Source organism: Diuraphis noxia, unplaced genomic scaffold, assembly GCF_037042655.1.
Source record: "Diuraphis noxia isolate RWA-SAM2 unplaced genomic scaffold, SU_Dnox_SAM2 contig0002, whole genome shotgun sequence".
Classification (NCBI taxonomy): Eukaryota; Metazoa; Arthropoda; class Insecta; order Hemiptera; family Aphididae; genus Diuraphis; species Diuraphis noxia.
In genome coordinates, this window is record NW_028301712.1 from 25,979,463 (window position 1) to 25,996,868 (window position 17,406).

Here is a 17,406-nt window from a genome sequence, read left to right on the forward strand (position 1 = left end):
GGTTCGTAAATTGTATTAACAAATACTTAATGTCAGTAGAAAGTATCTATCTGTTTTACAGGAATTACTATAGATCCAAGAATAGGCTGTAGATTTGTATTTAATACTTGAAGACCATAAGTTCAGATATTTGGATCTTATTTTTTCGATTTCATATAATATTTAAGCCTTAAGGAGTGTGGTACCGTGATGATAAAAAGACTTATTTTTTTCAAGTAAAAATCACATTTTACTGTTATAAGTTAGGGTAATCGATGACCATTCGTTCCGCTTCAAACAATTATGTCTATTATTACCTATACAAATATAGGTAATTGTTTCCAATCGTAGTAAACTTAATTATATTCTCCCTAACCTTCACCGTGTTCCCTAAGTGTTGGCGCTTAAGTATCACTCTGCATCCCCTATTCTCTTTCCATTATTACTTCGTTAATACCTTGTCTACCGAATATCAATAAATCTAAATTAAACTTAATGTTATAGAAGATATTTGAGGATGAGTGTAGGCGGCAAATATACAGTGAAACATTTTGAAGTCTTGGTTCTCCAATGAATTTTTGACCAATATAATTTTAATATAAGATAGAGATAGCGACTGTAAGATTTAACAAATATACTAAAAGTATATTATTTTCATCTAGCTCATCAGGAAAACAAAAACATTTTACATTGATAATCTAAAGTTTTAATATAAATATTAAATAACATAATATTAATATAACATAAATATTTAAAAAAAACATCCACTGATCAACGTACTGGGTCATCATAACCTCGCAAGAATTGACACATATTTCAGTAATAACTAATAAAAATAGTAATAAAACATATATATCGTAATAGATACCATCGGTTGCATATGATGATGATGATGATGATGACGACCATTGGGGGAGGGGGGTGTTCAGCGAGGACGACGACATCCTCAGCACGTGGATAGCGGTGGATGCGACCGTCGCTTGTCGGCAGAGAGGGGCGGCACGGGTGCGAGCACGCGAAAGAGAAAATGCGATCGTGTCGCGCGAGTAGTGCGATAATTAACGTCGGACCGTCTACCGTTGACGACGACAACAACGCTCGATACCACCCGCGCAATCGATATTATAAATTGTTGAAATATAATCATTACTAACGCCTCATTCATAATCATTGATCCCCACACGTGCATCTTTTCGACCGTAGTCATTCAGTGGCTTATTGCCCATATTATATCGTACCTGCGTCCAACACGGTCGTTGCGATTATTTTTTTAAGTGTATAAAAAACATTCATATTGCGTTTTCGTCGAGCACATGTGTGATATTGTTATATTTATTTGTTGCCGTAGTTATACATCTAAATAAAATAATATATGCTAATACGCCCAAATCGTGCGAAAGGGAAAGGACTCAGCAGCAACGACAGTCCACCTGACGGACGGATCGTAGAATCGTCTGCATCTCGATTATCATTACTATCGTTTTTGCCGTCAACCGGTGCACCGCGTACATTGTTATTATACTATACCCGCAGTGCCGTGTTGTAGTGCGACGTCCGGGCCGCGACAATATGATGTCACTGTACAGAACCATCAGGGGCACGAACGGCACCCAAAAACGCGTCAGGGACAGGAGGTGAGTCGTTTTAGATTTGTTTTAACCATGCCTCTATCTGTTAATTATATGGTATTTTGTTGTTTTCGCGAGTTAAAATATATACGTTTATTGCGTAGGTATATTTAATTGCCATATGATGCGTTACTACATGTCTTGCTCACGAAACGATACATATTATTACGTATGATTAAATTGTGATACACGCATCACATATTATGGTAATAATCAAGTCATCCATGTATCGTATGATCATATAGAATATTTGGGTCGTTATATTTTTCTTACACTTAAGAATTGGGTGTTCGTGTATTTACGTATTTACCAATTTATCGACTACACATGTCCTCGCCAACTTAAAATTTACTTTTTTGAGGTTATGGAGCTCAATTTTTTTTTTATAAATGAACATGATGAATTTGTTCATTTAAATTATATATAGAGTCGTAGGAATTTGTATCCCAACCACAGAATTATGTGTCCCAACTATCATTCTTTTACTGATAAAACATTTGCATTATACGTATAAATGAAATCAGTTTTAGCATTATAGATTCTATATTTTCCATTATATTTTACCAATTGCTATAGATTAATCAATACTTTAAAAAATTAATATATTTGAAAAACAAATGTTACGTAATATAAGTATTAACGATAGTTTTATTTATTTTGAAATAAAAATGTTGAACGTGACACATTTTTTTATTGCGTTCTGAATCTTGTAGTAGCCAGTAGGTAATATTGTGTTGGGTTGTTGGGTAATTTATTTTCCTTACGCATAAATGTATGGTCTACAAACGTTTATATCCCATACATAGTCACATAGATAGGAATTCCTCCAATTCTATAGGCCACGTACAGTTTTTTTTTTATTCTTATAAAGTTATAAAATTAATTTATATGAGCTGAATTCATTAGAGGATTCGTGTAATAATTTGATTCATCGCATGCGATTATTGATACTTGATTTTAGTTTAAGTAAAATTTATTGAGATTGACAAGCTTTTCGCGTTAAATATTCGAAGGAAAATATTAGAGAAATCACAGAAAAATCATTACTTGATTTTAATACAAATCAATAATATATACAATAATAAACAAAAGACATTTCTTTTGACAAGATTTTGAAGAAAAAAAACCGATACATAATAAAGGTATCAGTTTTTTCTACATCGGTCGAATAAATTAAAACTGCAAATCATCGAGAATCGATGATAGGGACTAACACATTTTTCGATTATCCTACAAATACATTGACGCCTATAAAATATATACCTATCGTATTAGAATAATAGCAAATAGTGTACGTGAAATATTTTATCATTAAGTTCACGTTTCACATTATTGTTAAATATAAATCGAATGTTTTATAAGGAATGTCGTTTATATTATTGACTAAAATTAGGTCTAAATAGGACTAAAAATTAACACTGAACTTTGACAATTCTAATATAAGTATTTACCTAATGGGGTGGCCCCCTTTTTGGCCAAAATGTACCCTTCCCTTTTCGGCCAAAACTTACCGTTTACAATTTTAACAACTGAACATATTATTAAATTTGTTAAATACAAATTAGATGTACCTATATTTAATTATTATTTTATTTTTATTCGACTAATGTACTATATTCCAACATTTTTATTCAATTTATTGTACCTACCTATATTACTAATTATTTTATTTTATTATTTTTTCACAAAGTATTAGATACATATTTAATTATTATAATATTTTTATTTGATCAATGTATTATATTATAACATTTTATTTCATTAATTTATTTAATTATTTTTTCACAAAGTATTATGTAATATTGTAAAATTGTAAATTTTAAAGAAAACTGTGCTGGCCGAAAAGGAACAGTGGCCGAAAAGTAAACGTTAAGTTTTGGCCGAAAAGTGACAGTGGCCGAAAAGAGTAGGGTAAGTGTTGTCCGAAAAGTGACACTGGCCGAAAAGGGAAGGGTATATTTTGGCCCTACCAAATTTGGGGTGGTTAAACACAATGAAATTAATAACATTGGCCACGAATACAAGTATATTTATTATTACACAACAATAACAACAACAAAAAACACCAAAGAAAATCCTAAAGCTTAGTCTATATGTATATAAAACATGTTGTTTACACAATTTTTTTATACGACTATAATATTATGATATAGTTTAATTCACAAACACAAAAAACATCGAATGTTTTTCTCATTCGATTGTTGTTCGAGTGTAAGGAACGAAATATAATAATATATTAGATTAATTCAATATTTTTTTGTTTTAAAATCGGCCTATGGCGATGAAAAAAAGTATTAAAATAGGTACTTTGAATGTACAATAGGACCAAGACAATGTATGCGTCAATATTGATCGTTTCGGACGTTTCGAGTTTTTCTAAAATATATAATATTAATTTCATAATATATGTCCGTCGTTTTGTGCCATGTTTTGGGAGGTGGGCGCATGGTGCTGCACGTGCACACCGACACCGCAGATGTTCCGGTCCGCGGGAGTGTAGAAAGACTAAAAAAATAGAGTCGACTTTTTTCTTTAATTACCCCGAATTACGCAGACAACGCAAACACGCGTAGGCGTAGTTATTGTTATCATTATCATCATCGTTACCACGATAATTAAAAACCGTTTGCTTTCTATTCGTGGCAACGGTAGAAAGATAAAAATATGCAAGATTTTCACCACGTTTTTAATTATTATATACACAAACACAACGAACATGTAAAAAAAACGTTTAGCCGAGCATTTTTTCTGTTTTTTACTCCATATTTTACTATATTATTATATTTTTCCGACAAGGAAACACAATATATTATTATTATTATTATTTATAAGTGTAACGTTTCTTTCCGCGACTTTACGGTCTAGATTAAAGGCGCGTGACGAGTGACTTGCACAATGTTACGCCGGACAAAAATAAATCTAGCAAATAGAACAAGCCGTAATATTATATTTTATATTATATGATATTTATTTAATTTTTTTTTTTTAAATACATTTTTGTAAGGCTCGTGTAAGACTAATCGATAACATTTTTCATATTTTTGACACTCGCTCGGAATTAGTACATATAAACTGTTTAAAAATCGATTAATCGGCTGCAAACTATATGGTGTAGCTGTCAATGGCTGTCACGTACGGCGTGACATTTTCACTGTTATTGATAGACATTTGCCACCGCGCCGTGTTTTGTAAGGAACGTGTGTGATTATTGCAATTATTGCACTAATCTTATTTGTTTCGTAGGTTGTATATTTATTATTACGATCCTGCCAAGTGAATATTATAGTTAACTACAAAAAAACACTCAAAAGAAACACGACATTATAATTTATAAATTAAATTAATTACCTTCGCCTTGGAATTGTACTTGCTGTGTATCTAAATGTGTATCATATTTTTTATCAGAATCTGTACACTGTTCAAGTGTACAATATATATATATATTATACTTTATAAAATCCTGAATTAAGCACGCATCATTATTAGGATTAAAGTTGTCGGTTATTTAATAATTAAATATTCCAGTAAGTAGGTATTAATCTATTAAATTATTTCATTTCGTTTGATGGTTATTATATCACTAAATTATTTAACGTGATAAATCTTTTGAATTCATTCGAGCACGGTTTATATTAATTAATAATATATAATATTTAGTTCCATTATATTTCTATAGATTCTAAAGTAGTTATAATAATATATTAACAACATGTATTCATTATCGCATTAAAATATGTTTTTTACTTTATATGTTAAATCACTTTGATGTACAAATTAATAACAATTTGTAGTATAGTAATAGTAAGTAGGTAGTCAGTTATATTTTTATTACAATACAAAACTATAGAAGAATTACAGTGAAACAAGCAATCTCTTGTGTGAAAAATCTATTCATTATAATAATTTAATGTATTTTTGTTTTATTTCCATTTTGGATTTTTTCAATCCAATTAGAATACAAGGACAAACTAAAACGGTATTGCATTTTCAAAAATTGATATCTATTTGTAACACAAATTACAATAATCGTAAATATATATACATATATCATACAGGAATTCAATTCAAATATTTAAAGTCGTCGTCTTTAGCCATTAGTAGCTAATCTTCATTGCTCAATCGAATCTCGACGGTCACGATGATAAATTATGGAAGCCAACAATGTCTTACACCGCCGGCGTTTATTGTTTGTGTTATCGTATTTTGAATGTGATTCAATCATCTATTGTAGACGGAAAACTATTCCATCGGCCATTGCGACGTTTCTGTGGATGTAATATAGTTCAATTTTCTTTTTATCTCCCTCTCTCACCCTATGGGCTAAATATTTTTTTAATGTGTTATGTGACACGGCTCAGTGGCACTTAACGCTTCGTTAGTTTCCTAACGAAATTTCTTTAAAATTATTATTTTTGTTTTCATTATTATTAACCTTCAGCCAATTAGTAGGTATAGGCACACAAGTTTTTCTGTGTGAACAATTATTGAAATAAAGTGTCTTTATTTTCTTTCAAAGATTCTTTTTTATATTTATTAATTTGTTTTATGAATAAATCGTGACGCGAATATTGAATATATTGTTTGATTTCGTATATTACTCTAAGCCTATTTCCTATATTGCTTTGTCAGACGTAATGCGCACCTAATATCTCGAAAATCGGATACACTGCATAGCGCATGCGTTGTATCGAGAATTAAGATATTTTTAGGTCCAATTGGAGAAAAAAATATCATATAATCCATTTTTGTATCATCAGGTAACGGTAAGGTATTATTTTAATGTTTATGCAGTAAAATTGTCCGTATTAATGGTATATTTGTGAATTAGTTAGAAATAAAATCAAAACATTTCATATAACTACATACAGTACAGTTACATATAGTTACATGTAGGCTTTGGCATACCACGGACCACGAAGTTTAGTCATAATAAGTGAAGGAGCAGGAAACTAGCAATATATATTGTTTGCACATTCATATTTGTTAAGGAATGTGCAATATTATGTTATGTTATGTGCTAGTCAATGTTCGTATCAATGGTTTGTAGATAATATAGGCAAAAGCGTTATAACTTATAAGTTGTAACTACTTTTTTCATTATTAGTGTAATTATATATCTATAAAATATGAATTATCATACATGGGATTGCGAAACTTGTTTTGGGGATTTCCAGCCATCTGCTACGATATAACAATGATATTAGTCATCGGATCGTGTAGGAGGTCACTCGTGCTTGACCTGACGACGGTCAAACTTTCCTCAGAAATGCAATGATATTATAACACTGTTGCAAAACTGCGACAGAAATATTTCTTTTTATTCTGCATATTTTTCTCGGTTTGTCAACAAACTATGCGGTTTATATTTATATTACGTAAGTAACCGCTGTAAAATATTATATGAGATATAAATATAAATATTCTACTCTATATTAAGCACTTACATATACAATTACAATATGTATGATAGTGTTGTGACTATGGTTTATGAATTCGAAATAAAATAAATTGTTTTATCATCCTTTAAATTTTGATTCGATCGTATAGTACATGGATTATATTATATTTAAAACAAAAGTATTGAAGAGTATAGACTATTAATGTTTTTATAAAACGTACTGGTCGTTAGATATTTAGAAAATAATATTCTCATTTGCATTAAATTAAAAAATTTAGAACCGTGAAAAAAATTTGGAGTATTTTTATTTAACTTAATATGAAATTCCAAAGGTAAAAATATAAAATAAATGAAGAATATAAGGAGTAATAATATAGGCAATTTGAATACAACACAGATATTTTAGTGTTATACTGTGTGCGTATTTGAATTAAATTATAAAATATAATCATAAGGTATGACTAAAATTAATTTATTGAAAATAAACATAATCATAATAATAGTTAAATATTTTTGATTTTTGATTTTTGATTCTTGATGATTTGTATTTCCATATTTCAGGTTTACATATTACATAATTTTAAATTAAGAGTTGTCATTTTGTGCATAGAAAACACATTATTATATGATTATATTTTATTTTTGTTCGTTAAAGTGTATAACCAACTCGATATTTTACGTGTGCCAATAGTTATAATTTATTCTCATTTCAATCTGAATCACGTATGTTAAACATCGAACGGTTGACTGTTAAGAATTATTCAACAGTATTTTCATGGACATTGGAATCCAGTTAAGAAATAACAAAAAGAGACACGTCTGATGAGTGAGTGGAGATCGTAAAAATTATTCTTTATTGAATTGCAGTTTGTCGCAGAACGTTCATTGCAGTTTTAATTATAAATTGCTCAAATAGTAGAAAATATCTGTCGGGAATTATCGAATTATAATGAATTGACACGGTAAAATATAATGAAAATCTTGAGACGTTGGATCTGAAAAATAAATATAATTGAATTACTCAATAACGCCGTTGAAAAATAGAGCGTGGTAATTAGTAATTACCCTATATTTTTAATGGTGTCTTGTTGGTAAAAATGATTCAAAAATCTTCTATTGGGATTTCATCTTATTATAAAATACAAATTGAGACAGTCAACTGCCGTGGAAAAAATGAGGCCCTTCGTCTATATATTTAATGTAATATTATAAAATACTGCGGTGTGATATAATGACATTATTAGAAACCGGTGAATCAACAACGACCTTGGGTCACTCACTGCAGGTTTTCGGGTTTCTTTTTTCTCCCATATAGTCCGGTTATTGGGCGAACCTACTATCCGGTATCTGCAGCAGTATACCTACGATATATTACGCGACGATCGGGAGATATTTAAGTTTTTTATATTATTATGACATCCGCGTATTCTATGCGCGACGGGTCGCGTACCTACGATGCGTTCCTCCTCGGACCGGTCTCCGCCCGTTTCTTGCAATGTGACCCTTGGAGTGCGGCCAACGGATAGCATGCATGTGTACGGCTATACGAGCGTGTGTGCGTGTGGCGTGTGCGCGTAATATTAATGAACGATTCTCGATTTGTAGTTTTGTACGTGCGATAACCGTTGACATTATGCAACTCCTTTCGGGATATTTGCCATAATATATAAATCATCCGCTAGGCCTAGGTTCTTATCAATGTGATGTCGCGTAGCTTTATGAACGCGGGTCAAGTCTAACCGGCAAACGATATGTGTGTCGTCGACGAAATCTGGAAGGAATATAAATATAAGATACACGCATATGTATATTTTTTCACCGATTCTAGTTGTCAGATAATACAATCTGCGTACAGTGGTAAATACTAAATATATACAGTATCTATATTTTATATAATATTCTATAAGACTATAGTACAGCGACGTGTATACTAGACTACGTTCCAGTCACTCCCATGCGTGTATCATTCAGCATACTTAGACTATACCACTTCCCAGTCGTGTCACCGCATGTTTTCCAACGCCAGTTAACCCGAAACGAACGGTTTTTCTTGTGTTTCTCGTCCACGTCATGTTCTATTCAAGGGTATTAGGAGTCAGAATTTTCGAAAGGTCATTTGCAGCCAAGATGGTCAGCGATGACTAATATTTTAATTTCAGTAAATAACTAGTTCAAAAATCCCATTTGATCAATCGAGCCACAGTATACAGTTAGATCGGGGTCTTCAACCTCGTCAATAAACGTATAGATTGTTTAATATGTTCAGTATATATATATATATATATACTTATACAGTTGTTAGTTGTAGTTAAAGACTAATAGATATATCATATGTGAAATATTATAAGAATTATTATTGAGTTTTGATTAATATTCTTATTCTTATAAGATATTTCATATATAAAGATTGCAAAACGCGAAATCTTCGTTTCCACTTTTCCAGTCGATAGATAATAATGATAATATAGTATATACTAAACGCTAATTCTATTTGGCGAGACTGGGGATAGTTGGCTAATTGTTTTACTTGTATTTTTAATTACTTATTATCATGACGCTCAAAATACACCATAAGTTCACTAACATGTAAGCTAGGCATTTTGAAAGTTAATACACGTATAAATATTATAATCAGCTACATCTATTTATTTAACTTAATTGTTACAAAATTTAAAAAAACTCAATAATATTTAAGTAATTTAAATTAATAAAAATTTTGAAGTCTGCAAAAAAAATTTCAAACACGTAAAAAACAGTTAAAATTTTTTTTAATTTTTGAAGATTATAATGGGAAAATTGTATAATGAACTTATTTTTTTATATAAAAAACGATAGATATTATGCAATTATTGTATTATAGCGTGTCTAACTCAAATAATTGCCTTCGTCAACTTATCTCGGTACCTAAATTGTATATTTTACGCCTTTTGAATATCATTCATCGTATTTGTAACATGACAGAATTTAGAGGGCTAATACGAAGGTGGGAAATTGCCAGCGTTGTGAAATTTTATAGGGATAGTAAATTCTTATAATTTTTTTTTGTATTTAGCCAACTTTAAAAAGTTATTTAAAACTTTTTCCTAAGTAATGTATTGTGGATTTATAATTGGATCTTTTACCAAAGTTAATTGGAAATTCTCTCAAATCCATTTTTTTACGAATACGGAATGTTCCATTGGTTTTAGATACGACATTACGTATTTACATATTTTACATTTATACAATACGCAAAATCCATCCCGTAGTTGGCATACCTATGTATAGTTTTTAGTCATATATACTTCAATACTTGTATAATACAAAAACAAAATAGTAATTTTACTTACCTAAGTTCTAATTGTTCTGTATTTTTATCAAGCTAGTTGACCCAAATATTTATTTTGCACCGCTCTCGGGGTAACTATCAGTCAAATACAAGATATCCATGGAGAGTCTCATCATCAGAATATCAGTATCTTAAAATAGTTGTATATTTAAATTATGAAACTACACAAGAACACAACATCAAATTAGAAAAACTGCAAAGAAGTTACGTAAAATGTATATCTAATGAAGATCTTGATGCATTATTTGATTACAAATGTATATATTTTTAATGTTTACATAAAAGAGACGTTATAAAGTGTTCTATTACCGATATAACAATGATACCTAATATATAATATTAAATGCACTTGTGACAGGTGTTTAGGCTGATGTATATATAAATATATATACACATATAGGTATTTTAGATACACTTTCGACGTTTAGTTTTGTTGCCTTCTATATTTTTTTTTTGTATAAAAATTATATTTTTCCCTTCCCTGTCTCTCATAATTCTATATTTTCTCCACGTTTGTCCTTGCAACGTATATTGTGTATATACAAGTATAATATCTCCCCGTACCTCTTGCACCAACTAAATATAACGTAATTTGAAAAATTATTTACGGTGAGATAATACGAATGATAATAATATTTGTTTCATTTAAATCGGATTGGAGGTATACCGCAGTTATATTATATTATTATGTTACTCAGTCATTGGCGCAACGGTATGTGCGATATGCTTTAATTTGTCGTAAGAGTCTAACTGCAATAGTGGCAATATGGTGTTTACAATAAATATAATATTATCTGTATAATCAAATAAGTTTAACTGTGAGGAGTTCAGTATAGTTTTATTGTCAAGAATACGGTATTGTAGATAAATTTCGTTATTTGTTCTTTCAAATATTCTACCGGATACTGAATTTTTCCAGTATAGACCAAATTATAAAAACGAAACTTTATCATTTGAATTTGATGCGGTTTCTGGAATAGTGAAAAATAGTGAGAATTTAACATATTTGTGCGTGTGGTGGAGAATATTAATTATTAACTGAGCATTTATGGTATACTGCAGATCAGTTATTATTGCTATATAATGTGATAGTGTGATACTGGATAGGCAACGATTAATAATTGACAAATAAAATATAACTTCTATTTATGATAACAAGTAATTTATATTTTGATTTGTACAATGTTTAATATTTGAATTAAAAATTAATATATTTATAATTAATATATTATTATTTATATTAATAAAATTAATATAAATTTTCTATATGGGGTGACATTAAGACATTGACTCGAATTCATAACAACCTGCCAATGAGCACTTTATTACGCCGTCTCATATCCACAAAAAATGAAAGAAATAAGAATATACTATTCCATGTTCCATGTTTTATCACCGATTCAAAATATGATTTTGTGTTATATTAGGGCCTAAAATAAACGTTCACATATTAACTGTATATTAGCAGAATTACATAATAATATAATAATATAGATTTAGTCGGCGATCGTTTGGCCTCTAACCATTAATAGAATTCTTATCCAATTTTGGCACGAAAATTATGCTATTTACAGGAGTGGTTTCAAATACAAATTGAGTTTATATTAAGTGAGATTGCTTCGGAGGTGAGTAGGACGTGCTTTTCGTCATAATGGTCGATGCCTTGATAATACAGACGAACTCAACGTTTACGTTTGTATTATATTGTATAGGTACATATGCATTAAATTTTTAAATAAATAGTAATATTCTCACCGTAAATAAACGTACATAATGTAATGATAAACGTATGGGCGTACGAAAAACCTGCGTTTTGAAAGTTTATTCGATTATAATATATTCTGCCAACTCTTGTCACGGGTATATATATTTATATAGCCAATGCAAGTAAATTATTTTGTTGAATTAAAATGTTTGAAAATATCTTATTTATTATAATATTTTGAAAGAGTATGTCACCTGCACGTCAAAGTTACAATCTTTAATGTACCGCGAAACTATAATATGTAGACTAATAATTGTAAAACTTATAGTGTAAATGATTATATAAATTACATATTCCACTATTATATTTTTCAGTAAATAGGTATAAGTAACATGAAACGGGAAAACTAGAAAATAAATTAAATAAAACCTGTTGCCATTCGAAGATTGTATAATATATTAAGTAGATCAGTAAGGATCGCACCAACAATGCAGCTGAAATAATGCCGTAATGACTCGATGCGCCATATATTCTTATATGGATACGCGGAGTCAAACTACGGAGGTTATTGGCAACTAAATCGCGAATTTATAATATATGTTCATTTAAATAATAATTACCTATCCGTGTATTATGTCATTACTCATTATTATATTGGCGTATGTGTGAATATTTTTCCACCGAATTTAGATCTCTTTACATCCACGCTGTGGACTGGTGTCGGTTGCCAATTTATATATACACATACGTAATACAGGTACCTATCACTTTTCGACATGACCTTCGTCAACCGCCAATAACCCCTTTGTTAGTCTCGGATAATATCAGTCGGAATTTTAACTAATTTTTTTCTCGCTCGCTTTGATTAATTTTCCATACATATATTTTCTGATGACTGCTGCGGTATAGCTGCAGTGCATACGACGACTGCACAGTGCGTTACGCAGAATACGAAATAAATGAGAAAATCGCTTGTTATAATAAGGACACACGCGGACAACGGCAGTAACAATAACAAACTATTGAAATTTATATAACCGTGTATACACGAGACCCTCCACGAGACCCCTAGTCGATTCGTTTTACCTCTAGTCCTCGGTTTTGAAGTAACAGCGGGGCACAATTATAATAGGTAATATTGTAATTGACACGGGGGGGTGTGTAGCTTAGAAGTTCTTGTGTCGATATTATATCTAACCTGACTAAACAACGCGCCTAAACATATTAGGTTCGCAGCACTTTAAACACATACCGTTACGCCGCCGTAATAATACAGTATCATTATGTTGCAATATCATTCCTACACCCGAACGTCTATGGTATATCGTACAATGGTATAATAGTTTTCATGTATATATAGTAATAACTAATAATAGTGATAGCAGTAGTAGTAAGTACTACCTAATAATAATTGGTGTATACTGTATATAGTGATAATATAACCCTCTCTCACGCTCGCTCACTCTTTCTCTATCTCTGCATGTACTAATAATAAATACGCACGCAATTATTATTATTATTGTATATCACGATTAAAGATAATATGGTTGCACAACGAAGCATAATAAAGTGACTCTTCGAGTTTCCTTGTTATCACAACAAGTAGAACCGAGAACTGGCGCTCCAAACGTTAAAATATTGAATCACAAATTTGAATAATTTTAATTGATAATATTATACTACCTTTCATCATATTATCTTCATATTACTAATTTAGTAATTTATGTATGTTATAAAAAGTATTAAAAACACAGAATGATAGATACTGTAAGGGCGGGTTGCATAAACGTCCTGTAACTACTTACAGATCTGTAAGTACGTTAACGGATCTGTAAATAAAATTAGGTGTTGCTTGAACGCTCGGTAAAGTTACCGGCTCTGTAAATTATCGGCTACCGGACCTGTAAACTGCAGATCCGATTTGGGCTCTGTAACTAATTACAGATCGGTTAAAATAATATAATATTATTATTATGATAAGATAAACAAGTTTTACTATCAAAGATTATCAATATTCAATTTAAATTATATATTTTTTAGTTTTTGCGATTGTTAAAGAATAAAAAATATTTTTAAGTTAATATACCTACGCGGTTACGCACAATTTTTTGGTTTAATATGGTTTAATTTTTTTGGTAACCACGGTTATTAATAATTTTATATTTCTTTATGCAACCCGAGAATAGTTTACACAATCATTAAAAACCTTATAGAGCCGGTAAATTACAGGGCTGGTAACAAATTTACAGACTGTTCTTTATGCAACCCGCCCTAAGTCTGTAACACATTTATATTTTATTTATATTATGTTTTGACACAAATTAAAAACAATATATTTTTAACGATTAATTAATAAAGTACTTAGGTACGTCACTTTCTGTATGTAATGTAAATTATAATTTTAGCTAACTACCTACGAGTTTTGATAATTTTTTTTTAGTTTTATTTTGTTTTTTATTCATCTGATTTTTAATATATGTATACTGTCTCATTCTCATTATGACAAACGTACTACATATATCAGTTAGCATATCAGTTTGATGCACGTTACATTCAAATGTCAAAGTAAAACACCAAAAGTAGATATTTCTTTACTAGAAGTACAATTAACACTAAAATTACGAATCACGAAATCACAATTGTAAAAATCGTTGAAAAGTTCGTATTTTTAATCACGTTTACTTTTTCATATTTTCGCGGGAAAATATTGTGCATTGTGCATATTATCACTGTTATCACAGAACATTATTGAATTCAGATGCCTAGTACTTAATTCATATTCTATGAGCGCTAGTGAAAGTTTCTAGGGTATCGTTGATAATAAAAGAATTTATGAGCTCCATTAAATTGTTTCTTATCATAGTTCGTTGGGCAACCATATTATCTTTAATCGTGTTGTATATTAAAGAAGCTTACCTACACACACACACACACACACACACACTCACACACCACAGGGCGATAACAAAAGCGATCACTGTGAGATCATCTGTTTGTATATACTATATAATATAGGCATATGATATATCTACTGTACGTACCCGACTTATGATAATATGATACATGTATATAATATTATTATAATGTCTGTTTTGTTTTTTCCACGTCTAAATGACAAAAGCCGCTACACCCGTGTTTTATTCAGAAAATAATTACAAGTGCCCATATATATTATATATATACGATATACCTGCGTACCTACACCAGCCCGGTGCAACCGTTTTTCCTTCGACAAACGTCGCGGTGGCATAGATGTCAACGGCGCGCGCGGCTTTACGGTTTAACATGTGGTCTGACATGCGTTGGGTCCGATAAGAGACGACGATGACCGCGACAGAGTAGAAACAGAAATTGTTTCGATCGTTTCTCATTGTTACTTAACTCGTGCTGCGAGTACATAACTTATAAAGCATAAATGGACAATGGCATAAATATACTAGCACATGAATCGTAGATGCAGTAAGTTATCCATGGGAGGGAAAGTCTCCGTGAAAATTGAATAAGAGTTTTTTATTTTATATCTGCCAAATTTACTCACAAAATTTGGCGATAATTCGTTTCGAACGAACTTAATTTAATTCTTGAATAATAATATAAATACTAGAAAAACTTTGTCAATACAGCAAATCCATTTTACTGAAATTATCATTCAATGTTTTCGAATGTTAATAAATATTAACTTATTGTAAAGTTATCGTTTGTATTTTGTTTGTACTTACTCGATTACACCACAAGCCCAATGCGATAACGGTGACAATGTCAATTATTAACTACTTTATAATCATGATGACGGTAAAAATAATAGTTCACACGCGATGTATACTGTTCCAAAACATTTTAGTGTCGTGCACGCAACTGTATATTTTTTTCGCACTTTTTCCCCGTTTCGCCACCGATCGGGCAATAAAGGCATGTCGACAACACACGTTGTTTCCCACGATCTGACGACTTTTCATGAAATTATTTCGTCAAAATTCCACACGTGTGTAAGTATAGACGTACGGTATGCCTGCATAGTATTATTATTTCCAATCGTGGTTGTTCTTTTTGTCGCGTTTTCCTGACTCTGTTGTGCATTTTGTTGACGCTTGTCCTTGGTGATGCTATTGCAGCCCATTATATTGCCATCTTGTATTATTATTAATTTATAATATACGTATAGTATATAGATCTAAGTATATGTTTTCATTGATTCCTGATTTCTATACGAGATGATGTTTATGTTATTATATTATACGGGTTGCTATAATGGCCCGGAGGCGTTTGAGAAGCAGACGACCAAGAGATTGTCATCGTTGTCGTTATATTATATAGTATTGGTATATACACGCTGCTTTTCAAACACGTTAAAAATAAAATATTAGTTACTAGCAAAGTTAATTATTTATTAGGTACTGCCTTCGTTTTAAGTAACGTATAGATAAACAAAAAATTAAACAATTTAGGGTTTTCTTAAAATATTCGGAATGATGAATCTAGCATTTTCAATCTAAGATTTTATATTAAACTATTACTATTACCTAAATATATTATATAAGTAACACTGAAAACTCGCAATAACTCTGATTCACCAATTTTACTCGAAAACAATGGACTAAAGTACAGAATATGTTGGTATATACCTTTTAAAATCTTTGTTGAAAAAAAAAGTGTAAAATAACGTACTTAAAAAGATGATTTTCTCGTTTTTTGTTATTAAGTACCTAATATATTATGGAAATGACGGGATGACACTATTATGACTACAGAAAATGGATTTTATAATAAAGAAAGGATTACAATGTATGCAAAAGTGTACTATAATGTTAGTATGTTATTATAATAATTTAAAATGTATAGAAATTCAAAATTAATTAAAAAAAAATAAAAAAAAAATACATTTAAAATAGATTTATGTTAATAATAATTGCACTACTTGTTAATATAAATGAAAATATAAAATAAAATATGAATTACTGTAACTTAAAATATAGAATCTATAGGTATAACGTATACGCATCAATTTAAATTTGTGGTAAAACTATTGGAGTAGAATAACTTATAAGAATTATTTTGTAATGACTTATAAAATACATCACTATTAACATTCGACAGTCATCAGACTGGAAGTCATGCAAACATAATCTTCTTAAACTATTTTAGGATTTACTAAAAATCTAAGAACAATGTAATGTAGGTACATAATGCAATCGCCACCTAATAACTGACTAGTTGATGCCTAAAATTAAAAATAATAATAATAGAAAAAGATGTATCAAAAAGATTTAAAATACCTAGAATTTGAGTCTTAGAAATATATATAGTTTATTATGCCATTATGTATTATGCTATTGCTATATCTTCTTAAAAGCTACAATAGTTTAATGTA

General features: G+C 30.2%; 1 protein-coding gene across 1 annotated transcript in view; it reads left to right on the top strand.

The window, feature by feature from the left end:
• The first annotated feature begins 1,037 nt into the window (after nt 1-1,037).
• exp (expansion) overlaps nt 1,038-17,406 on the top strand; it is a 165,718-nt gene continuing 149,349 nt past the window's right edge. Inside the window, exon 1 of the mRNA XM_015508112.2 lies at nt 1,038-1,613. Within this exon, the coding sequence (XP_015363598.1) occupies nt 1,549-1,613 (65 nt within the window). The 5' untranslated portion in view covers nt 1,038-1,548. The remainder of the gene's footprint in view (nt 1,614-17,406) is intronic.